The sequence below is a fragment of the Sturnus vulgaris genome, chromosome 5, assembly GCF_052056855.1.
Source record: "Sturnus vulgaris isolate bStuVul1 chromosome 5, bStuVul1.hap1, whole genome shotgun sequence".
Classification (NCBI taxonomy): Eukaryota; Metazoa; Chordata; class Aves; order Passeriformes; family Sturnidae; genus Sturnus; species Sturnus vulgaris.
In genome coordinates this window covers 42629441-42656001 of record NC_142247.1, presented here as the reverse complement: position 1 = coordinate 42656001, position 26561 = coordinate 42629441, and the positions used below count along the sequence as shown (strand labels likewise).

At 37.3% G+C, this 26561-nt stretch overlaps 1 protein-coding gene across 2 annotated transcripts in view; it reads right to left on the bottom strand.

The window, feature by feature from the left end:
- ARID2 (AT-rich interaction domain 2) overlaps positions 1-26561 on the bottom strand; it is a 92967-nt gene that overhangs the window by 2996 nt on the left and 63410 nt on the right. For both annotated transcript variants that reach the window (XM_014871122.2, XM_088165573.1), the window contains 12 exons: positions 26112-26208; positions 25822-26031; positions 25311-25478; positions 24190-24265; positions 21861-21995; positions 21211-21407; positions 18010-20840; positions 10377-10525; positions 4725-4863; positions 4540-4625; positions 391-514; positions 210-301 (listed from right to left, as the gene is read on the bottom strand). In XM_014871122.2, coding sequence (XP_014726608.1) covers positions 210-301; positions 391-514; positions 4540-4625; positions 4725-4863; positions 10377-10525; positions 18010-20840; positions 21211-21407; positions 21861-21995; positions 24190-24265; positions 25311-25478; positions 25822-26031; positions 26112-26208 — 4304 coding nt within the window. The remainder of the gene's footprint in view (positions 1-209; positions 302-390; positions 515-4539; positions 4626-4724; positions 4864-10376; positions 10526-18009; positions 20841-21210; positions 21408-21860; positions 21996-24189; positions 24266-25310; positions 25479-25821; positions 26032-26111; positions 26209-26561) is intronic.

Genomic DNA, 26561 nt, shown 5'->3' with positions numbered 1-26561 from the left:
AATCATATGGATCACAAATGCTGTCTTAAGGTAAGATGACACAGAGCATTTGTGTGGGGAAGGATGCAGGGCAGAAGTGATAGAGAAATTGTACTGTCAATATACTTTCTGGGGTTTTTAAAGATAAGTAAAACCTACGTATTGCTTGGTATTGGAAAGAACAGAAACAACAGTGCTCACTGATAACAGAAAAATTACACAGTGCTTACCTGCGACCACATTCTGAATATTTACCAATATTTTTTAATATTAAGGCAGCTGTTAATCGGATGTGTTTAGTTATTGGTCCCTCTTTTTCATCCTATGAAAGTGAAGACAAAAAAAGTCAAAGTTCTGCCGTTAGTAGCAGGAAGTGATTAGTATCTAATACTTGATTCAAACAATACTAACTGTGAAATCTCTGAAGACAAGGTTTCTTGATCCTCTCCTTAATGCCATTAGGGCAGCACTCGGATGATTCACAATGGCCTTCTGTGCTCTGGGAGTAGAGGCAGTAGCCCCTGCAGCTGGCTGCCTATATTAGTAAAGAAAGAATTAATAAAAGTAAGTTTTGTGCTCCTTTCTAGACCACTAACAACTCGGAAAACTTATTTTACAATTTTTAAAGTATCTGAACAGAGACACAGGGATCCACTAACACTTGGTGCTGATACATGATTGCTTCCACAGAGATAAGCCTCATTGTAAAGTCTTCTGAAAAGTCATGCTTTATTTTATGTGAAAAAACACTTCTCTTGAAGAAGTACTACTCCTCAGCCCTGACATTTATGATGGAAAAGTAATATATTGTACTAATAACACAGCCATTTCCCGAAGTGTACCAATTTAAAGCGATGTTTTATCGGACAGGAACTGTGATACCAGCTATGCAAATGCTATCTGAGATTTGGCCAGAGAAGGTCCTTAAAGTGTAACTACTCAAAACTTGACACAGCTCATTGGGACCATTAGACACTAAGGCAATATAAAATATATATTAACTGTGATTAATGAGGAGCAATGTAAAATAATGTAAGTTATGTTCTAAGACATAAAATATGTAATTATTAAATCATATCAAACATTTGTAAAACCAATTATCTGTTACTGCAGGTTTTAGACTGAGATTAATAAATTAAGCAGGGTATAACAAACATAGCAGAAGCTATTTCTCTTTCAGTATTAACACTGAATTAATAGCTGTATTTCATGTAAAAACTTGGAAATTACCCATGCCATCAGAGTTCAGAATGTATATATATATGCAACTTCACTTAATGATTTAGACTCATAATGTCTTCCTAAAAAACAATTAGTATTAGTGGTGAAAAATATCACCACACTTGAATATTTTGAAAAACATTATTATGAAGTCTTTTAATACCTTAGTAGAACCTGGTTAAGAGGCGTAAGTAGTGCTTACTTGTAAACGTAGCATAAATCAAATGTAAATGTTCTAATTTTTTGAATGAAAGCCAGTAAGAGTTTTATTTAAGTATCATATACTGAAAGCGAATATTCTAAGAATCTCTTTATAGAGACTTTATTAGTAATCTGAAGTTCAAACAGCAAAGAAGCCCAGCTAAAAACTGGATTACTGTAGTAACAGACAGACTCCAACTTAACATCTTAGCTCATAATCACTCCATCATCCTCCCCGAATAGAAATTATATATACAATATAAAAAAAATATAAAATACAATATATAATATATGAAAAAAATAAAAGGCTTTACAAAGTAAAAGGAGAATGGCAGGGGCTGAATTAAGAAACTAGTGGCAATAATGTGTTTATAGAAGACCAAGTACCACAGTAAAAGAATTACTGTCTTCATTTTTAATTTCTGTAACATTTTTGTTTTCCTCGTACTGAGAAGCACAAGGATTCATCAGTGGAGGCAGTTCTAAATGTCTCTCCTCAACAGTTATCATACCGTATTTTAGAAAGCTGAATTACTATTGCCTTGATTCTAGAAATATTGAAAAAGGGACAACTGCAATAAATTTGGAAGATATTAAAAAATTATCTTCTCTTTTCAAGATTGAAGAAAAAAGAGATTGATAAAAAGTTATTGAAACATCAAGTGAACTGACGTGTCTCTGGACAAGTATCTCTCACGCAAAAAATCTAGACTTCTTTGATTTCTTTAATTGTATTATCAGCTTACTTCAAACCCTACAATTAATGTTGTGATTTAAAGTAATCTCCTGCCCCACTCCCACAGAGCATTAAGAATATTCACCTTTGCTTCAGTGGCAATAAGGAAAAAAAATTACCATGAATCCAAAAGGATTCCAATGCATTAAGCTACAGTCAACATATAGTTAAATTGCTAGTGCTATCTGACCTTCCAGAATGTAATGTTCAGCTACCTCTGAAAACCAGAATGGGAAGAGTTAAAATAATAAAACTTAAAGAAATACAGAATTAATGGATAAAACCAATTCTGTAATGCAGCTTTACATTGCCTAACTGGCTCTAGAAAAGCCATTACAGATTTTTTAAAGTGCATATGGTGTTATGATAGACAGAAAGGATGATTAGGGAATGGGCCCTCATCTGCTACATTGTGTTCTGTTTTACTTCTAGCACTGGTAACACTCACCACCTGAAGTCTCTGAGGTAGGTGTAATTTTTACTAAATAGTGAGGGATTAAGTGAAGAAAGTTGACCCAATAAACGCCTAAAAGTTGATGACTTAAACATGCTTTGTCTCAGTATTAGGCTTTTTTAAGCTGCTTCAGAGCTCCATACAAGAGCTTAATGATAAGGACTATCAGTTGTGAGCTGATATATCTGATACACTTCTAGGACTCAGAAAATAGTAAATTAAGCCAAGACCTTGTAAGACAGCTTTCAAAAATGAACCTGTAAGACAGCTTGAAGTGAGCTGCTGGAGTGAGCTTAGGGTTTCGTCTGACAAGTCACTGATTCAGGAAAGCAAATTACCAAGTCTTGTCTCTCTCGTGTAGCTGGCAGATGCTCCTTTCAGCTGTGCAAACAGAACTCTGGGGCAGTGCTGTGAGGTAATGTGGGGACACACTACACTAAAATCTTCCTGCTTGTTAAAGGAGGAGGATAAAAGTAATGGAAAGGGAACCTTTAAGTTTTCACAAGACAGGGAAGTGTATTAACTGCTGTGAATGCTTGATCAGAAACATCTCATCTCTTCCTTTTGTTCCCCCATTAAACCATGTCCCTATGCACCACATCTGCACATCTTCTGAAGACATAAAACATCCTATTTTGAGCAATGTTCTCATTTCAATTTGTGTTCTGAAATCACATCTTTAGTATCTTGTGATACTGCAGTCTCAGTATTTTAGCAAGAACTGGTTATGCGTGTAAATTCCTGCTTTCTGAATCTGACCTAATTAGGGAATCCTGCCTATTTTTAGGACTAAGGCAGAATGTATAAATGTTTTTTCTCCTATAAGCACCTGTGCCAATTTAAAAGAAGCTTGTGAGGACACATAGCTACTGGAATGTGTTATCTGTGTGATGGAACATTATAAAAAAGCACAGTTAAGAACACATCATGCTAGTAGATGGTGTCAGCCCTACACTTCCCACTTACCAAGTATTTCAGGCTACATTACCATAATTCTTTTCGTGGTTTTCCAAGATATGAGTGTTGCTCAGTTTAATGAAATAAGGCCCCATAAAGCAATTTTAAGTCTGTGTTTAGATGGTCTTTTATATTAGAAAAATAAAAGGACTCTCAAACTAAATTTCTCAGTCTTCATAACCTTTCTCTGATGCCTCCAGCAGCTTGGTAGAAGTTTTACAAGCCACAGAACAGAACTGCAAAAATCTGCCTGGGACCATATAATCACATCTGAAGTGGTTCCAGTCAGTTACTAACAGAGACCAGGTCTCAACATACTTACACAAGTAACTGAACCTTGAACAACTCCACTATTAATATAGCCAGCCCAAAAACCTCATACCAATGAGGATGCACTCTCCAATATTAATTCCAGATGGTCTAAATCATTCTGGGAAAGAGAAGAGTCAAACCTGATTTCAGACAGCAACAACAACAACAAAAAAAAAAATCTATCTTTTATCTTGCTTGCTTTTTTAAAGGAAAGTTTATTACAGCAGTCCCTGGATCAAATCAGCCCAAATTTAGACCACAAAACTGGAAGGAATACAGCAAGTTACAAGACAATCCATCTCAGCTGTGTGACACATGAACTGTACACAATAAATAACTTCCCATTTATATTACAAGCACTTCCCTGTTATAAGGGAAGTTATAAAATGCTGTCCAGTCGGGCAAAAAAATAGGAGAACATGTTGCGAACTATGTTCATCATAGAGTTTTGACCCATAAACTTTAAAGACTTACCCGGTTTTTAAAAAAATATAACTGCAACTACATCAGAATCTATTCCCCATTTGTCCTTTTTGTCTTACTGAAACAGACCTCAAATTTGATTACAGATTCTTCCATATGCAGAGTTTCACCTGATAAGCCAAGCTATAAACAGATTCTGTCAATAATTTCTAATTCTCTTATTTTTTCTACTCTTAGTGAGGCTCAAGTCTCTTACTTATTGGAAGGCTTCTGATTTCCTGCTTGTCCATGTTCATCTTGCTTTAATCCTGCAAGCAAAGCATCTCTGGAACAGTGCTTATCCTGTTTGGGGAAAAGAGAAAGACAGTAAGAATGGTGTGTGAAAATGTAGCATTAAATTCCTACTGTTTTTTGAAGTAATATGTGAAAGAAGATCTGCACCTGTAAATGGGTAATGAAGGAAAACCTCTGCCGCTGGAAAGGTTCACATCCCTCCCATAAGCACTGCCCTGGGTAGACATCTTTTCCTCCATGTTCAGTTGCCGCATGATAGAAAACCTGTGATGGTGTCTGAAACCACCTACAAAAAGAGGGGAGGGGAATTACAGTTAATGGTGAGGTACAGATATAACAAACATCAACTTATAGTGGTCAACCCTTTTTTTTTTCCTGAATTGAGACATGCATTTATAAATGAAAAGTTGCAAAGTTTTGAAGGGAAAAACATCTACAGATATTACCAGTGAGCTACTAATAAATGTCAGTATGATTTTTCCCAATCTGATTGAAATATCATGGTTCTATTTTCTACTTACACTTCACCAAAGAAATAATGCATGTTAATTCCAATAGACCCATTCTCTGTAATACAAGCAAAATACAGCAATAAACTATGAACAGTTAAACCAGATGAGGTTTATAAAATATCTAAATATATTTATAAAAGTATATATTTATAGAATAGAATCTCTCATATTTCTTTTCCCATTTTCCTCCTTCACTGGCAGTCAGACCTTATTTAAACCTGATCAATTTGGTGGCCCTCCTCTGAATTCATTCCAGCAGGTCCATGTCCCTCCTGTACTGGACACCCCAGAGCTGAATGCAGCACTGCAGATGGGGCGTCACTGGAGCAGAGCCGATGGGCAGAATCACCTCCCTTGACCAGCTTTCTGTGCTGCAAGCACACATGGCTGGGTCATGTCCAGCCTCTCCTCCAGCAGCACCCCTGAGTCCTTCTCAGCAGGGCTGCTATGATCTGTTCATCCCTAGCCTGTGTTGATACCAGGCTTTGCCCCCATCCAGGTGCAGCACCTTGAACTTGGCCTTGTTAAACCAGCTAGATTCCCATGGGCCCACTGCTCAAGCCTGTCCAGGTCCCTTCTGGATGGCATCCTGTGCTTCAGATGTGTCAGCTGCATCACTCAGCTCAGTGTCACCTGCAAACCTGCTTGATCCCTTCATTCCTGTCATCAATGAAGGTATTAAGTAACACTGGTCCCAGTGCAGACCCACGACAGACGCCACGTGTCCCTCAGACTCTCAGCCATTGACCACCCCCCTCTGGATGCGACTGTCCAGCCAATTCCTAATCCATGTAACAGTCCATGTATCAAACCCATCTCCCTTTGATTTAGAAAGAAGGATGTTGTGGGGGACCACGTCAAACGCTTTACAGAAGTCCAGATAAATAACATCTGTAGCCCTCCCCTTATCTTTTGATGTAGTTACTCCAACATAGAAAGCCACTAGGTTAGTCAGACAGGATTCTCCCTTGGTGAAGCCGTGCTGGCTCTGTTTGCTGTTACCCGTTCACCAGCAAGGGTATACCTCCTTTGACCCTCCTTTTCTGATTAATGTACCTGTACAAGCCCTTCTTGTTATTCCTTGCGTACCTTGCCAGGTTTAGTTCCAGTTTTGCCAGGTCTGTTCCACTCTTTTGTTCCCAAGGATCCCACAGACAATCTCCCTTAACAACTCGAAGTCTCCCTTCTTAAAGTTCAAGAGCCTGACTTTACTCCTTACCTGACCTGTATTTCACAAGACTGCAAGCTCCACCAATGCATGACTGCTTCAACCTAGGCTACCTGCAATCTCATGTAGACAAATGATGTGCTACTGTAATATATATAAGCTGGTAAAAGAGAACTGCTGTATTTCAAAAAACATGACATGAAAATAGTGAATGACTCAAAGCACTGGGGTTTTTTTAGCCTATATATACACCTTATGTATCTCAGCTGCTACAAATTAGACATTAAACCCCTTACTCCAACAGAGAAAAAATGGTCGAGAGATTTAGCTGCTCAAAATTTGCTTCAATACAACTAACCCAGCTCATCAACACCCACTTAATGCTTGGACCAAAGAGGTCTAGAAACCTAGCTGCTGCCATTTGGAAAGTCATTGCCACCAGCTGCCCTCACACACTCTCAGCTTATGAATAGCAGATCAGTGAGTGCTTTGATCCAGCTGCCTCCTTCCACATCCCACTACTCATTTCAGCAGTGTCCATTATGCACACATACTTGCAACTGATGTCTATGTGTAAGTGTACAGACATTGATACCTGAACACTATAAAGGCATCAAAGAGCTAATTTTACCCACAGACAAGTCTTAGTTATAAACTGAATGCTACTGCAGCAACCACCTGTAATACAGCAATTACATTCTGCATTGGCAATAAATACCACACTCTTTAAAAGCATTCATCTTTTACGTACCAATTACCTCTTACTGAGGAGAAGGTGAGAAGGAGAAATACTCTTGCTGTTGGTCCAGACAAACCCATAGCAGGAAATGAAAGTAAAATGTTTTATATCTACACTGGCTCAACAGTGGGTGATTCAGAGGACAGAAAGATGTTTTTCCACAAAAAAGGGGAATCAAGCCTGGCACTAACCATTTTAGGAATAATTTCTGGCCCAGGTAAAACAAATTTCATGGCCTAACTGAAATACAAAAATACAGTGCAAAACGTTTCATTCAACACGGCAAAGCTTCAGAAAAATAAAGCTATTTCAGCTATGGCTCATTCACTGTTTAATGTATTTATGTTTAATATATTCAGTGTTATACACTTCAATCACTGATCTAAAAAGATTCAAACATACTACCATTTTGCAGAGAAAAAACTACTTTTCCTTAAAGAACCACCTAACTTTAGTAATAAAAGCTTATGTACTGACAATATGGTCAGTTCAGCCTAGACTCTTTTTTCCACACTTAATTCATTCATAGTTCTGTTCAACTGCTGAACAGAACAGTAACAGCTGACTTGACAGGCACTGGAGATTCAATAGCATTTTCAACTTTTTAAATACAAAGCAATTCAAGAGCAGACATCTGCCCACCTGTGAAACAAAACAGCAGCTTTTAAATTAAGCTGCATACAATTAGCAGTACTTACAGACAGCTGAAGTTCAAAGGAAAACACCTACTTTCTGTTACATCCTTAATGCAAAGTAATGTGCTGACTGACACCTTTTAGAATTTTACTTTCACTTCAGATATTAAATGTGAACAAATCTGCCAGAGGCCCATCATTTCAACTATTTGCATAGTTGAGCCTCATCTCATTGTAGTCTTTAGACACTACTAAATCTGCAGCATTTCATATCTTGCTCTAACGTTTCCTAATTTAATTCTAAAAAACCCACACCAAACAAGAACACCAACACACACCACTGGAATGCTGCTGACTGGAGAAGCCAAATTAGTCAGTAAGAAAAGAACATAGTATTTTATTTATTCATATTTAACCTGCTTCACAACAAAATGTTTAAGGCCTTCACTGACTTCGGCATTGCATCTTTGAAGGAAAACAAAATGCTAGTTTTTTTTGAGAAATAAACTAATGAACACGCATAGAGAAACAGGTGAAAATTAATTTTTCCTGTCCTATCCTTCCAGTTAGCTACAGATATCACAAAAAAACCCAGTAGTCTAACTGCCTGCTTAATTCTAAGTAAAAAAACCGCTAAGCAATCGAGAACGAAACCAAGAAGTGAAGTTCACACAGACTAATGACCCACTCAAAAGAATCTTCTTGTTTCCCACTCAAACTATTCAATAAAAAAAGCTAAGATTGAGAGCTATAAATAAAAAAAAGAACAGGTGGCAATTCCAGATTTTTCTTTACTTCTAACAGAACCAGGAAGCCTATAGGAGATTTGATACACCTGCTTTTAATCAGGCTGTTCAAGAACTATGAATAAACAACATATATTTCAGGAAAATGCTAACAACATCTTGGTTCTCTTTTCACCACAGAGAACATCGAGTATTATGTTTATCTAAACTGGTTTTAGGCTGGGACTGAAATAACTATTTCAAAGGTGAAACCATAAAAACAAGAGTTGTATGTCATGTGAACTAAAATCCATAAATGCAAACATCTCAGAAAGCTTTTGAAAAGAATGAAATTTAACCATGAACGAAAAGCAATACAGGAAGTAACAGCCAGATAAACAAAAGCAAGAGAAATAATACACTAGATGTTGAGTAAAATATAAAGATCAATGACCTTGCAGCCCTTAACGTCAGTCTCAGGTAAACTTCCTGGAGTAGTATTTTAAGACAGACTACAAAAAGACTGATAGATAATGTAAGGTAATTTAATAGTACTGCTCCTCCTCCTGCCCCAACACAGTTCATCCTACGTAACCTTAGACATGGAATGAAGTTGGTGACTTATACTTTAAAACTGTAGTTCAGCAAACTCTTCCACATATTATAAGCTGGCAAGGCTTCTGCAGTGACACTGCCCCAGCTTTTCATTTCAACCTCAATGCAACCCACCTGTACCTAGGCATGAGTTAATGCATCTACTGTGCAGCCAGCAGACTAGGGTTCTACGGTTCTATTTATTAATAGTAAGGGAGGAAACTACAGAGTAAGTAAAGCCTTACATATAAATCTTACATAAAGAAGTGCCACCTATTAAAGAAAGAAAAGTCGCTTTTAAAGTGAAAACAGTGCAATGATTTAAAAAGCGACAGATCTCTATGTCTTGCACTGACTGAATGATCTTAAAATTATGTTTGCAAAGAATGAAAGAAACAGAAATTACACCTTCAGGGTTTCATACTAACTACTTCTATAATTCAGTTCAAATGACTTATCTTCACTATCAGTTCCAAGCAGATAAACTTCTCCATCTTTTCATCCCAATTTTTTGAATTTCCCACCAGCTTTCTGTCAAATCAGCTTTATGCTCCTTTGTCATCCTACAGCAATGAGGCCTCTCATTCTTCTTCGTACCATCCTATATGTTATGCAATTTTTCTCATAATTTGCCTACAGTTTTCAAAGTGGCTATTAACAACTACCTTTTTTTCACCAATCTCTGCCCTTACCCAGAAACTAAGCATATTCACGAACCTAAGTTATTTTAAAATAACTTACGTGTCAAGATACACGTACTTTTTATAAGAGTTGTATCAAGTTTTTATAAGCCTACATCTAAATGTTTGCTAGTTCGCTCCTCTCTAGGAACAACAGCAGCAAATTTAAAAAAAAAATTGCCTGTCTAATCTTAAGTCTAGCCTATTTGGTTGTCTAGTCTTAAGGCCCAGCTTCTTTTTACTTCCCTTCGTGACAACAGCATACTCTGGCACACAAATGGTATCATTCCCAAAATTATTCATAAGCTAAATAAGACTGTGACCAGGACACTGAAGTGCAAAACCCTGCTCTTGCAAAACTGGAAACACAAGAAAATGTCAAGACATGATTTGCAACTGCAGTACAGGAACTACTCATATATTTGCAACACAGAGAACAAGCTTCAGAGCCCGGAATTCTTTTAAACTTAAACTACACAACTAATTTTTATTACTGAAGAATCAATATACTACAAGAAATTCACATAACACTCATTTTATGCTCTGAAGTATAACTGAGAGCAGTTATAGCAGTCTTGCCGTCCCCCATCTCATTCAATTTCCTCAACACTTTTCATTTTTTCTTTTCCCCACTGACAAAATATAAGGTAACTTAAGGAAAGAGAATGTATGGAACTTACAGAATCACCTTCTATATACAAGCATCTGTTACATATCAGTAAAAGGTAAATAAAGGAGTCATTTACTTTTTACAAGATTGCCACAGACACATGAAGTTCTGTCCAGGTTTTTTCATTTGCTCTGCCTGTTGACTTGCTGCAGTGTATGAAGGTGGCTGCAAATTCATCTGCTGGCCCTGTACTTGAACTGTTGGTATCGATGTTGCAGGTGTGCTCTGTAGAAAAAGTTAAAAGAATTTTAAACAAGGCTTATTCCTAGACTTGACATGCAGTCTACTGCTTGTTGAAACACTTTTTGTTTTACACCTTAATCCACTACAGGTGTTCAATTTTTAATACTCTGAACAAGCATCAGTAAGACACAGTAACACGAGGGACATACAACTTTTACACTGTATGCAGAACTTCCTAATATTCAAATAATAAACTTTATGCTGAAATTCAAATAGAGACTTACGACTGAAAAGAAATTTCTCAAGGGCACTAGTGGTGCAAAGGTTAACATTATTTTCAAATGCTTTCTTGTTATTTAAGAAGAGACAAAAACTCATGCAAACTCAAGGCATTGCAGTATCACCAGCACAGGGAATAGCATCACATGCTCAGAATGCCTCATGATGCTGCACAGCTTGTATACAATGAAAAAATAAATGTTTCAGAAAGGAAAATGACGTTCCCCTTTCTCCCCTGCAATATAACAAGACACTTAACACTCAAATAAAATTATCTTTGAAATTACCTAAAAATATATAAACCCAAATCAATTTTACTTCTTTTTCTGAATAATGGATACTGAATGCTGAACTTTGCATTTCAAAACTGTGTCTGTGTCAGAATATTGTTTCTCTTCTTTTTTTTTCCTGGAAGGCTCTGGTCAGCAAGACATTTGTAAGGATGATGACAGTAAAAAAATTAAGCTTTTGAATATTATGTACAGATTAAGACCTAGCATCATTTTCTTCCCCACTGTTTGAAAACAAAGTCACACTCTAAAGAGATAAAATAAAATTACTTCCAAGTCTGTGTAAGAATATTATAAGAAAAAACTTTCAAATGGTGCACACATTTAGATCTTTACAGCTCTGTTACTGAGTAACTTTAGACTTTCACTACAAAGAAACAAATAATAACTTCAATTTCTAACATTTCATTTGCATATTGATTTACATTTTCTTCCTGCTGCTCTCTGTTAGCATTGTGGACAGCAGTCACACAAGGTAGTGAGTTAGCAACTATCACAGATTATACTACCAATATACCAACATGACCCAAGGGACAGCAAAAAAGCCTGATCAAAAGCAAAATACATCCCATATCCAAGCAATAAAACATGATAAAAATAAGGAAAAACTCTGCAAAACTCCTGAATACAGCACAATTACTAATGATGCCTGTGATCCATGCACATATATAAAAAGTAGTAAGAAAGGACTTGAGTCCATTAGTCATAACTACAAACTATTTTGAACTCAGCAACGATTTTCACCTAAAGACCTTTAAGCTATTTCACAGAATGGGTAATGAATCCTTCACAAGGTACCTTCTAATGAAAGCTAAACACAAGTGGAGCCTTTTAATATCAACATCCCCTTAAAAAGGCATTTTAAAAATGAAGCTGCAACTAAAATAATGGAGTGTCATCAGTACAGCTTGTTTTGCAACCTTCACTTGGCATCCCAGTATCAACACATTCTGGTGGTCTTTTATGTGACTTTTTATCCCTATAGAACTTCTGTCTCATTTAATGTGCTGAAGGAATGAGCTTACTGAACGAATTCTGTATTTTGTTTAATTCTCATCATTCAATGTGTGGTTTATATATTATTTACTGCATTCAAAGCAAACCCTGCAATTAATCTGGAATTACAAATTTTCTCAAGGGTTTCTCTGGCAAGCTCTCCTAGTGGTATACAAAGGTTTTAATATCATCTCATTGAAAAACTGTTAATTTTAAATAAGTTGATCTGAGATATACAACACAAAATTTTGCATGCTAAAAATGAAAGAGCTTAGAAAAAGAAACAAATTTTCAGGACAAAAAGGTATAATTCATTTTCCCTTCCCATTTTTTCCTACTATTTTTTTCCCTGTGAGAAAAAAAGCTCTTAAATTGGATATATTGGAAAGAAACATATAGAATAGTTGCTGTTGTTTAAAATTCTCTTCTTACTGTTCTATTGTGGAGTAGTTTTACTCAAACTAGGTCGACATAACTTCCATGTATTTTTAAAGACAAATCTATTGCTTGCCTATCAGCTTTGTTGATTATATTTTTAAATCAACATGTAAAGCTAAGTTACATTTGCTGCTAGCATTTTAAATTTCATTTTAGAAACAAAAGTTTTACAGTCAAACATCACAAATCTTTCCTTCATTCAAGAAGAATCATTCTTGATTCTTCACTCAAGAGATCAGAAATATTCCATAAGATCAATGCTAATTTTTAGTTTCCTTTTTCCTCTATTGTCAAGTCTCAGTTTAGTAATGCATGACACATGGGATATCGCTAAAATTAGGTATAGCCTTTGTTTTTCAGAAATGAAACGCCTTTTTCTCCCAGCAATATACCTAGAAATACTTGCTAGGTGCTACCTACTTTACAGTGCTCAAATGCTAGGATTATGTAAATTCACTTATTTCTTTAAATGATGACAGACATTAACTTTTCCCTAATGAAGTCCTTCTGAGAAAAGTAACATCATCAAGTCTTTCCCTGGGGCATAAAGATCCCAGAAAATTTCATCCTCTAGTAAAAACATTTAAGAAAACAAATGCCTAGTACTCCACTACACTTGAGGGCGCTTCACAACACCATTTATAATCAAATTAGACCTCTCCATGATACAATTTACAACTGCCACCACTTAGCCCTCTTCTCACAGGATCTTGGGACTGAAAGCTACCTCCAGAGCAGCATCATCTATCTCAGTAGGGTTTACACTCAACCCTCAAGCACACAAATACAAACCCTTAATGCCTGTACAGTCTACTTACAGTGCAGATACTAGAGCCTACTTTTAATAAGCAGGTAGAGATTTTATTCCTAGACTTTAGACTGAGGTATTGGAGAGGGGGAGGAAATTCAGCCTGGTCAGGAAAACCGAGAGTACAACTAGGAGCTTTCTGGTAACTAGAATGGACTGTTTACAAAGAAGTTAATTTAATTTTATGCACAAGGGCTTCTACTTTTGGGCACACAAGCTCCCTGTGTGGTAGGAATAACAAACCCTATGAGCTCAGGCCAGATGCAGCCTCCACTTATATTTCACTGAACCAATCATGCTATTCCCTTTATGCATGAACAGCTATTTTATCATGATACCTGCATATTCTATTTAAAAGGCCCTACTGTGCCACCAGCAGAACACTGTGCATCCCAGTGCCCAGTGTGTTGGGGATTCTGTTGACATGTACAGCCATATGCAATTTAAAAGCATTAAGCTGCATTTTTTTCCCACCACTAATGCATGCAACAGCCACTGTAAATAAATGTAATTCAAAAATAAAGTTAATTATTAGTAAAAATATTTTTCAAGTAGAATAGGATTCACAGCTTGATATGACAAAATTTTGTTAAGCTTATTCACGATAATGAACATATCTATAAGAATACATAAGCTGAAAACAAATAGAGCAGAATTTGAGTCTGCCCAAAATTCCCCTCTGAAAGGGGTCAACTAGATAAGTAGGCACCAAAATACATGTTCTTTTCTTGTTACATTACTGAAGTTTATGTCTCTGCAACAGTGTGCTTCACAAGTGAAGGGCAATAAAAGCACAGAGATTGTGTATTTCACTACTCCCAGCTGAGAAACTCATTTGCTCTGTGGCAAGGAATGAATTATACCACCTGAGCTACACACCTGCTTTCTGGTGCATGGTAATTCTCAGCTTTCCAACCAAGAGAGAGCAGGAACAAACAGCCAAAGCCACAGATTTTGCCACCTAAATTTCAACACGAGCATGTGTCAAGTGAGCAGCCTTAAGAGAAATGGGCGTGCATTGTCTGTGAGGGAATGGCAGTGATGAGTAAGAAAGTCATTACTTTAAAAGCCAGATGAGGCAATTTAAATCAGATATACTCAATTCTATGAACTTGGTGTGGTATCAGAGCATTCCTTTAAAACACACACCAACTGGGAAAAACCAACATGGTTATGTTCAACAGATGTTTCAGAGGCATTTGAAGAGGAATAAGAAAATGTGGCAAAGAAAAGCATAGGTAATTGCTCATTTATTTTTCAACCACCAGTCTAGCACCATACCTCAAGGAAAGCAATAAACCACAAACAGAGAACACCAAAATAAAAGGAAACAAAAAAAGTACAGCACCAGTTCTGTCTCCTCCCAAGAGTATGTTTCATGAGCTTACAAAATACAGATTGAGATACAAGAACAAAATGTCAACACCTTGTGTATCATGTGTACCTATTCTGACATAACTAACAGATTCCCTTTTTTATCATAATGCAAAATATGAAAAGAAATTTTAAAATATTCAGTGTAAATACAGTTATTTCTCAACAAGCTTTGCTGAGGTATACAATTAATAGGGAAAAATCTCAGATCATATACACAAGAAACCTGTATTTGTCTAATTGGATTTTAAAGGCAGTTACATGGGCTGTCCCATGAACAGCCAGTATACAATTTTCATTATTTTAACAGGCCATTTGAATTAACATTTTTTCCCCAAGCATGCTGCGTCATCCCATTTTAAACTACCATTCATATAATGAAACAAATTTCTCTTCTACATTCCCTTAAGGATTGTTTAATTATTTCTTGCTTTCTTTAGTTTTCACATATTGTTCCACTCCTGCCCCATTTGGTCATCCTCTCTTATCTTCAAGCATCTTCCCTTTCTCCTCTCTGTAGCTCATGATAGCTAATCCTACTGTAGTTGCACAACCAATACTCCCCTTCCTTTTCTCTCCTCTCAACCTCTTTTTCAGTCTTCCTATTTGGTTTTACGTTTATTACAATTTTTTTTTCTTCTCTTCCTTTCACACTTCTCCAAAATACAAGCTGTAGCTTAAAATAAAATCTTAAGCTAACAAGCAAACAGGAAATTGCACACTAAAAACTTCAATAGCCATGTAATTTTACCATAGCTAATTTCCCTTTATTCTCTGTCCCTCACCATTTTTCTCCACTGCATTGTATTTCTAATAAATGTCACAATGTTCACAGTAAAAAACATGCTCTCCTTTTTCTTCTGCAAGATAGCCAATATATACTTAGGTACTTCAGACAGGATAAAACAATGCAGATGCTCAAGTGAAAAAAAGTGCTCTTCAGCTGCTACCTTTCAAAAGAGTCAGGTACAAGGAAGTTGCTTATCAGATGAGGAATACTCAAAATGTAAAGGAGAAAACAGAAGGTAACACAAAGCCTAATCTTAAAGTCATCACTAAAATTCACACCAAGTTCATGAGACTTCGGTCACATTCCTGAATATTTAAAAATACTCCTAAAAGCAGACTTAATATTGGAAATACTTAGCATCTCCTGTTCCAGAAAAGCAATGGCTAATGCAGCTACTAAGTAGCAATAGAGAAAGATAAAGAGCTGGCCAGGGTGATTTTGGAACTGTTTATAATCCAACACGTTAATTTTAAAGAAGTGGTAAAGATCTCTGCAAATCCTAAGGCAAACTACGATGATCACTATATCTGAACAGAGTACTCTAAAATGGGTTCAACTCTAAGTTCATACTTGCAATATTATGATAGACATGATTCATAATATAGAGGTATGGCTAAGGCAAATAGTTAATGAACACACTTCTCACCAAGATCAAAACTAATTAACTCATTTCTCCTACATCTCTGTAATTTTAAAGAAAGGAAAGGCATCCTACAGACAGTAGAATGAACAAACTTTCAGGCAGGGAGACATTAAACGAAGTTCTTCTGATTTGCAAATTTCTACCAAATGGCATACCCAGCAGGCAGCATTTCTGTTTGTACAGGTAACAAAAAATGTAGTAACTATTAATGACAGTGATACTAGGGATAGTGTAAAGAAGAAACTATCAGCACTGAAAATATTTTTTCCTATCCTCCTCTAGTATCATGATATACATTATTAACATCAAATTGAATGGTTAATTATATTACTCCCTTCTCAAAACTCTTAAAATCTGATCATTTATTAGCTGCTTGAGATACAACTGCAAATTCTTTTCACGTACATACTGAGGGAATAAATAAACACATTCCATTCATTTTGTACTTCAGCCATATCCTCAGCAAAGCTATAACAGAAATCCAAACTTGTTTACACCAAGACACTCAGTGTAAAAAGCAAGGCATAGCTAATATATCCACACTACAGAAAATCTAGTATGTTGTCCTGATGCTGCTACAAAAAACTATTACTTTTGGTCAAATTACTTCTATTAAGAACAAAGATAAATAACGTATTAAAAAATACAGACCTCCCCCCAACAAAACCTAAGTGAAAATTTAGGAGTTCAAAAACATTTTAAGAATTAACTCTGCACTGTTGCAGTTAGAAGCAAAACGTAGAGAAAGTAAAAAAGGAAGTTAACTTTATAACCTATTTTTTGACAACTAGAAAAGTCACGAGTTTTCAAGAGCAACGTAACTTGTCACAGAAAATGAAGTAGCACTAGCCAGCACTTGTCACATTTTGAGTCCTCCCATTTGAGTTATAAGCCCATCATGTCTATGCCTTCTACTTTGTCAATGGCAAACAAACCCCGAACCAAAAAAAAAAAAAAAAAAAAAGGTAAGAAATAAAAGACTTGTTACTGCAAGGTCAAAATGTACTAACACGCACTCAGGACAATTTCCTCTCTCTGGTCTGTCAGAACTCTTAACTGCCAGACCTACCATTCTATTCCTTTTGCTCCTATTGGGGTTAGGAATGGGTTTTTTTCTGGAGAGTGATATTCTGTCTACGCATAAAACTAGAATAAATTCTAGGGAATGGAGTAATTTCTAACATTATAATTTTACTAATTAATACTCCTGATGTCCATACCTCATTTCTAGTAAAGGGTTAGGGAGTAGCCACTTTCAGAAGGTTCAACAAATTCAATCAAGGGATAAAAAAGCCAAACAAACCCTCACCAAAGCTTAGCAAACAGAGGAAAAAAACCCCAAAACAATGCTTATTTTATTGATAAACATTGTAAATATCTTGTAATGAATAAATACAAATATTTCAACAGATTTACAAAACAGTACTTCCTCCTAACCGTAGTGAACCCACAAATCAAGTCCTTGAAGACCAACTTTAAATGTTAAAACTTAATTCATTTCAGCCATCCAGATGCAGGTGTGGTTTTCTCTGAAAAAACATATTCACTCCCCCACAGTGACCGAGAATGAAATGCAGAACAACACTGACATTTTTACAAGATCGTTTAGCAAATCATTGTTGTTTTCAGAACAGTTAATCCTTAAAGGAAGAAAACAGTGAGCAGAAGTTCTTTCCTCACTGCATATTATCAAGCTACGAATTTTGAATTCCACTATTGTCAATGACATTGAAGAAGTATGTAAACTATTAAAACTTCAGTCTGTGGAAGAACAGAAAGCATCATTTTCTGCATATCTGAAATACTATACAAGAGATATTGACCAAGTTCACGTTTTCAGCCATGTTATTTCACAGTATTAGTCAGAATCACAGTCAGAATAAACATAAAAAGAACACTGCAACATACCTGTGTGACCATGCTTTGTATATACGTGGTTGGATGCTGCTGCTTTTGTTGAACAGCACTTTCTATTGCTACTTTCGCTACAGTGCTTGGATCCGCTCCAGCTGGCACAGCAACCATAGTTGCACTGCAACCAGCATTGTTGGGGTCACTGATTGTAACAATTCTAACTCCTACTTTATTTGGAATTCCTGGAACAGTTTCCCTGTCATTATCCTCTGCTGGCCTCTTTGCAGTTTTGCATTCTGCTGTGCCATTAGTAGACCGAACTTCGGAGGACAGGGTAGACTGGGACACTCTAGGTCCTGAGTGTGGAACTGCTATAATCTGATGCCCCTGTATAACAGAGGCTGTAGATTGTGGTGAGACAACTACACTTGGGCGTTGCTGAGGCACATCTGAATTCAAACTTGAAGCTAGAGGTCCATTAGGTAAATCAGTGTTGGTACCACTAAGTTGCTGGGTTAACAGTTTTGCAGCCTCCTGTGTACCGCTTACAGCAGGTGAACTACTCAAAGTTAATACAGGCCCATTAGAAATTCTTTCCCCTTGATCACCTTTGGCAGTATCTTGCTGCGTGGCATCCAAATTCCCTTGTTGCTCCACTGAAGATATCTCACCATTTCCTACATGATTGGAAGTTTTGTGATTTGGAATGTTTTTACTCAAATGAGAACAATCTCCTTTATCAAAATCACAGATTCCATTAACTAGGGGCTTCTTCAAATCACTTTTAATTTCCTGTGTGTCCATTTGTTCAAAGTTCTGCTTTCCAGGAGCTCCGTTCTCACCCATTTCTAATGATGGCCCATTACTGACTTGTGAGCACTGATTGGCCTCATTCTGTGTTTTCCCTGAGTTAGAAGGAGGTAGACTGGAGTCACTATACTTTCTCCCATTTAAAAGACTTCCCACCTGCATTTCATTTTCTTTTGCATCCCCATTGCTGGTATTTGCAGCTCCTCTTCGGCAGGAAGGATTCTCCATAACTTCAATTTTACGTTCATGAATGTGTAAACCTGTTGCTTCCTTTGCTTCTTCCTCCTTTTGGCAAATTATTTTATCACCTTTGAATGGGGGAGCAGCAGTACACTGTGATTGTCCAGCGGAAGGTGCTTGAGTAGCTGGAAGGGTTTGCACCTGTAGCCCAACTCCTGTCTGTGCTCCACTCACTGAAATTCCTGCTGGAGCAATGATCTGAGTTGCATTTCCCTGACTCACAGTTGCAGTAGCAAAACTCGTATTTGGCACAACTGTTATTGTAACCTGGTTGCCAGTAGTCCCTTGGAAAATAGTTGCTGGGCTGTTTGAGATCAACTGGCCTGGCAATATCTGTAAGTTAGAAATGGGTACCGTTTGCACTGCCCCTTGGGGCGGGATTGCACCCGGTACCAGCTGAACATTTTGCTGTCCAACTAGCAGCTGCTGAGCTTGAGACTGTCCTTGAACTCCAAAACCTGGTGTCTGGTTATTTGCCATCTGATAAACCACCTGAGGGCTAGGAGCTCTTGCATTGTTAGGTGGAGGAATCTGTGGAGCTGGGAGTATAAGCTTCCCCCCTGGAGTTGAGGGGCCTCTTTTTGGAAGAAGAAGTTGTTTTATCAGGCTAGACTCACCAGAGTTGGGCTGGCCACCTCCTGTATTAGCTTGTTGTGACTGAACTTGCATTTGCATTGGTTGTTGTACCTGTACCTGCTGCTGCGATGATGCTGGTGAATGTTGCTGTTGCTGCCTCTTTACAGAAAGCATCTGGCTAACAGTAGGAGGGGGTCCTTGCGACTGAGGAGTGGTAGATGAAGATGACATAACTGCAGGGACTTGATTATTTGTAACCGGACCTGGGGACGGTGAAGAAGATGGAGTAATGCTTGGCTGTCCAGCCAACTGGACAGTTTGGCCAGCAGGAATAGAAGCTGGGTTAGCAAGCACAATTTGATGAATGGCTGGTGCATATGTCTGACCTTGCTGAGCTGGCTGGCTTACTATCACTACACTTTGCTGGGATGGTGGTGGAGGCTGCTGCTGTGGCTGCTGTCCCACAGCAGGTGGACCTTGCTGAGATGGCAGAGGCTTTGGAGCAATGTTCTGAAACCCTACTCTAGACGTTGGTGGGTTCTGAACACCTGCAATTGTAACCACCTGCCCAGCTGCTACTTGGAAATTTTGAACTGTGGTGGCAGAAACGATGTTAGATGCAGAGGTTGTGACATACTGCTGTGGTGTTATGATGACTGTATCTTGTTGCTGGTTACCCACAGAAGCCTGCTGAGATGATGTCTGCCCAGGTTGTGATGATGTGCTGATTAGCTGTTGACCCTGTGAAACTGCTGAACTGCATGCTGGTAGGTTTTGTACTCTGCCAAATATATGACCCTGAGGTACAGCTTGCTGAATTACCGTAACAGGAGTGCCTGAAGGTATCTGTCCTGGTACCACTGCGTGCAGTGGGGACTGTTGTTGAATTACAGGTTGGTGGTGAAGCATCTGAGAACTCACAACTGTAACAGACGGCTGCTGGCCTGCGGTGCTGTGATTTTGATTAGAAGCTCCTCCTACTGCAATAGGAACAGGAACTGCAGACTGAGGAACAGAGCTCTGTATTACTGCAGCCTTCACTACTTCACAGGATATTGGACCTTTATTCTGTATAACAGTCATTGGAGTATTTTGTTGTGTATGAATAGAAGGATTTTGTGGAATTCTAGAAACAGTCTGTGCCACAGTGTGAACACCTTGAATTGGAAAAGACATCTGTGTTGCTGTCAAAGTTGAAGACTGGTTAATAGGGGTCCTCTGATAGTGATTTCCTACACTTGGTAGCCCATGTGGGATTCCTGTGAAATAAGCACAGTAAAAGTTTGGAAGCAGAGATTATTTCAAACACATTAACTAACAATTTTTTTAAAATCCAAGATTTGAAAATGCAATTCTACATGAAAGAGTTTCTATTCTCAGCTCTACAGATTCTAAATTAATGATACAGCAACAATGGCTTGTCTGCTGACTAGAAAGCTTATGGCTTACACGTCAAAGACTAGAATGGCATGCAAGGAAATACTGCAATACTATTCCCAACATTATTGAATAAACTCAAAACACGTGGCCTCAACTTCGAACACTTTCAAGCTATGTTCAAAAACTTCTGGCTTGTATTATGGTTTCAGGATCAATGCAAAATACTTTAGACATAATTAATTTAAAAACCTGCTGGCAAAGGAGACGAAGACACATCAGGAATTGAATCAACCCGGACAACTGGGGTAGACGGAGTTGGCTGCTGATAGTACATCTGAATGGGAAGAGGTATAGCTCTCCTTTTCACTCCTACCACATGTATATGTGCTTGACCATTGTTACTTGGATCTTCTACTCTCTTCACTGTATGATTTGGAAAGACAGTTCTGCCAAATACAACATAAATCCATGTTAATAAACAAAATAACTCTCTCACAACGTTTTTGTTTTACCTAACTGCTCTTGTGTGTAGAGTAATAGAAAGAATGCCTGCATCTTTACAACACAGTCGGATTTTCCAATAGCATGTGAGTGCTCATCACTGAGGACTAGCAGGTCCCCAGATGGCCAAGATGTCATAGAACCTAAGTGAAAATTACAAAATCTCAAAAAACTACTTCAGAAAGAATTAGGAGTAGAGGCAGAGAAGGAACCCTTTCAAAGATCTTAAAATAGAATGAAATAAAATTAAACAGACTCTAAACATTTGTCTCAATTAAAATTCCAAAACTGGATGTCTTTCAACTCAGTAGATCTTTTCTCAAAGAAATCTAAAGCTACCAGTTAACTTTTGAAAACATACAATTGCTTCTTTATTGCTGCATAAATTCTTGTCTTACCGCAGGCATTTATAAAATCCAGTTGATGTTAGAATTCCACCTCGAGCTAATTTACTACAAGTAGAGAGGTATTCAGAGTACATTTCTGCTCGAGAGACTGAGCAATCAAGGTTCACTTCAAAATGGGCATTCAACCTGAAGATGAAAAAATAAACTATGAAGCAAAATACCGAGAGAGTACTTTTAAAGGGGTGGTTAAAATACTTCAGTCTCTATCACAGAGACTTTTGAGATCTGCCAACAACATGGAAAATATCATTTCAGTGTATTGTTTTGTCAGATGTCTGTTCCACACTTTCTCCTTCTCACTGCTTATGAATCAACACACTGGACTCCTAACACTTGCGGCTAGCTTTACGTTCAGTATCTTATTTACATACCTATATATGTATTATTTATTATTTATGCAAAATTGTCTCTACCTATGCCTTTTTTATTGTATATTCTGCAAAAACAAATGAGAACGCATGTTTTGTTGGCATCTCCTCCCAACAGCTCTATTCTTATCTCTTAATGAGTTTACTTCTGCAAAAGATGGGCTGAAAGCTAACTAATTCTTTATCTAATTTTAACTAATTTTTATTCTAAGTAAATGTGTGTTCATCTGATATTCACTTAGCAGTGATAAGTATTTATTATCTCCTACAGACTCTCCACAAGTCCACAGAGCAACTAACCCATCTAACCTCACAGGAAGCTGTGAGAAAAGGAACCATCTTTTATCAGTTAAATTTTACTTCTCTTAGATCCACTACTCCAACCCAGAGACAAAGGAATTGTTCGTCCCCCGCAGCAAACAGAGGCATGTAACTCTCACTCAGTGCTCATATATTGGCATGAGAATAAAACAAGTATTTTAGTTGTCAGCATTTATTATCTGGTGCTAACACTCTGGAAAACCATACTATGTTCTCCTTTGTAGAGCCCTACACTCCAAATGCAACTAGATGAAAAGACTATGATTACATTCTTTAAATTGTGTTCTCTCATAAAAAGTACCATTTCTCCTGCAGTTGTCAGAATTTTATTATTAAAAAAATTGAAATTACATTATATTAACAGAAAGTTTAGGTATTAATTGAATTTGGCATATTGGACAAGTGACTGTCCAGCTGGATAAATCATATTAGGCTGACACACTAACACTGGTACCAGCAAACTGGAGATGTTCAGGACTTGAAACTGTGAAATGGGATCTGTGATTAGTACTTTACAGTCACTGCACTTACACCTCCTGCTGAATCTTAGATGGTTAGTAATACATCCAGGCAGGTCAGTGTAAATACCTTGTCTTTTTGCTGCTTTCAAGAGATAGTAACTAGGTTCTACAGCTATGATTTACTCATTTTCCCATTTCTCTAAGTATGAAGCAGTGACTAAAGCATACCATGAAAATGTGCATTAACCTAAGTTTGCTAATGTTATCTGTAGAGAGAGTACAGTTCCCAGTATCTCTGTTTAAATGCCTGAACGTGAAATTTCTCAGTCTTTCAGCAGTTCATTATTATGATTAATAATACTTTGCATTGTGCAAAGAGAAGCATGGAAACATCAGCTGACCACAAAAATCCACAATATTTCCCCCCATACAACCAAAGCTCTGCTGGAAGTATAACTTCATGATAACCTAAAACACTAAGCTTTGTAAATTCCATCCACTTTATCTAGAAGGTGCTTGTCTCCTCAGAATGACAAAAAATGAACATAAGAGCTGTGAAGGAGCAGAGGTGAAAGGGCCCATCAGGAATCGATTAATAAAAATACTTAGAATGTGAGGTGATTTATGTAATACAAATAGTTCAGAAAGATGTCCTGAAGACTACATGAGAATCACAGGTGAGATAGCTTCTCTCTAAATATCTGACAATAATATGAATTGAAAGCAAGAGAATTTGAATAGAAAAGACTCTGATCTTTAACTTGAGGTTCACAATGATAATGTAAGAGTTTTGCAGAGCCTAGCTTCATAATTTGATAATTACTTTTATATTGATTCACTAATATAGCAACGCATTACCAGATAAAAATACCTGTGAAACAGGTAACACTGTTTGACAATTGAAAAAATAAATTAATCAAGATCAGAGTTAAAAATCAAATCTAATTCTGTCCCAAGAGACCAAACAACTAATTTCATGGATCAATAGGTGAAGACTGATTATTCTGGTTCAGTTTTTGCTTTTATACTTCTTCAAAGCAATGACAGAATGGATTTGGTTTACACTTTTCAGAAAAATTAGTCTAACAGTAAGAAGAATACTGAATACTGAATGGCTTCTCTTTAGTTTTTCTTCTTCATTAACGTATTTGAATAGAACTATACACTTACCATTGACATGCAAATTTCTCGCTGTCTATTTCTACTATTCCTGGAGGTGGAGCAACATGTGGTGCCGTCCTAGAGGCTGTAGAGAATGTGGGGAAGAAAAAAAACCAAAACTTGCTGAAACGTTTTTTGTCTTTCTGAAAGAAGCACTCCATGACATCCACTGGTGTACTTTCTCCTATGTTTGTCAGTAAGGATGTACCCAGCTGAGGCAAGTCACAAAAGTGCCCACAGCAGACTGCAGATCTGCACCAGAGTTCACTGAAGTGAAGCAGGGCTTGCCAGGGCCAGAGTCACCGCTAAAGTGCAACCACAAGGTGTGCACCTAGTGAACGGCTGCTTCCAGATTCGTGAGCATAATCTCAGTACTTTACAGTACCGAGCATGATTTTAAAGTGGCACAATACTCCACCAAAACAGGCAGAAATACGTAGCAATTATTTTTCCAATTCTTAAGTGGACGTAAATATAATGCAAAGGATTTTGTGTCAATGTCACATCAGTTCACCCTATTCACTCTTGTTCACCCTTCTGGTTACATTCTCCCCCAGTCATTTTTGCTGCAGTATCTACACCCATTCAGAAACAGCATACTTAGACATGCAAACCAGTGTCTGTTGCAATGGTTCTTTCTCAGTAACTTCCTAAGAATAGTTACAATTTGGTTCACGGAACAAGAAACTGTTTAGGACCTTCAAGAATGAGTCTGTCCATCTCATCTCTGCAATTCTACCAAATACTGTATGTTACTGATGAATAATACCCAGTATAAAACACAATATAAAATGGACCCCTAATTCTCTGAAAATTGTGGCAACAATCTAGAATGGATACTTTTTCTTTCTACTGAACAAGTTAAAATAAGCAATGCATGTAGCTTTCAGAGAATTTTCAGATTAGCAACTGAAAAACATTAAAATTCTTTCAAAGCTTGTTTCACAACAGTTTTAGCTAACATAACTTTGGTGAAAGTAGCTTCATGAGCACGTGTTTGAAAGAGATACATATGTTGCGCATAATGTAACACTTATTTATATAAACTACTCAAAAATCTAGAGAAGATAAAAATCATAAATCAAGTGGGAAATTTTACAGAACAGTGTTTTCCTTGCTGTGATACTCACCTGGGACACCTGCTGCATGGGCCTGTGAAGAACCATGATCCATAACCTGCGGTCTGACATCAAGTAGTCCTTGCTGGCTAACACACTGATGTTCAATGAGCTTTACAGCAGTAAGAGCATCAGGACCAAACATCTGGACATCCATAGAAACCAGACATACTAATGTATCTAAAGTATTGAATGTAAAACCAACAATGCCATTAGGACAAGAAGAATGCTGATGGAACATACTGATTTGCTTTAAAATTGCCATGTGTTGAAAGGAAACAAGTCTTTGCATGCTTCTGTAGGTTTATTTTTTTAAAAAACACATTTCATGGCATTAAAGAAAAGCACTTCAGAATCATGAATTCCTGGAGGACAAAAATAATAAATTTAGTAAATTCCATCCCCATGCTATGTGCTCACACACACACAAGAAAGCCACAGTTTTAAGAATATGTCATGATCAGTGGTTAAGTCATTTTTCTTACATAAGCGAGAGAAGTAATAGATTTTGCTTCTCCCTTACCTATGCTCTTCTCTACTTTAGCAATCTTTGAGCAGGACACTTCTCCCATTTCTGTGAGCATGTATAGCACCTCAAGTGCTGAGATTACAAGCAGCACATCTGGTAGTGTGAGATGACATATGATCTCTTTATAGGATTCTTGATCCACATATTCACAAATTAAGACACCATTATCTTCAGCCTTACAAAGATTTGCCAAGATTTCCATGCCTGAAGAACAAATACAAAGTAGTTTTAAACAGCCATAATTACAATACTGATATAATAACAAGAATAGCTAGAGACCTTACCTCTCATTTTTAAAAATCTATCCCTTGACATGAGGCATTTTGTAACAGTGTGGAACATTAGATGAGTAGTTTTGAAATCAACAGGATCCAAAAGAAGCTGATGAGAAAGAAAAACAAAATTAGGAGCACTATCCACATAGCACTAATGGCTCAAATACTTAAATTTGCTTATCAAAATATAGGATTCAGAAGTGTTTAAGTGCAGCACACATAAATCACACTCACGTTCATAAAAACTGAACCCTGTGAGCTTTTCATTGTACCTAGCATTTGGAGCCCCCTCCTCCTTTTTCTACTCTAAAGCAGCAATCTAATTTACAGTTTCCAGGAAAATTCTCAGGCAATCAACAGTATACAGAAACAGATTCCACTATCCAACAAAGACCAGAACTTGAGTAACAAGTACTCCTTCCCAAACGCTATCCCAGCCATTCATCTTGTTTCTACTTC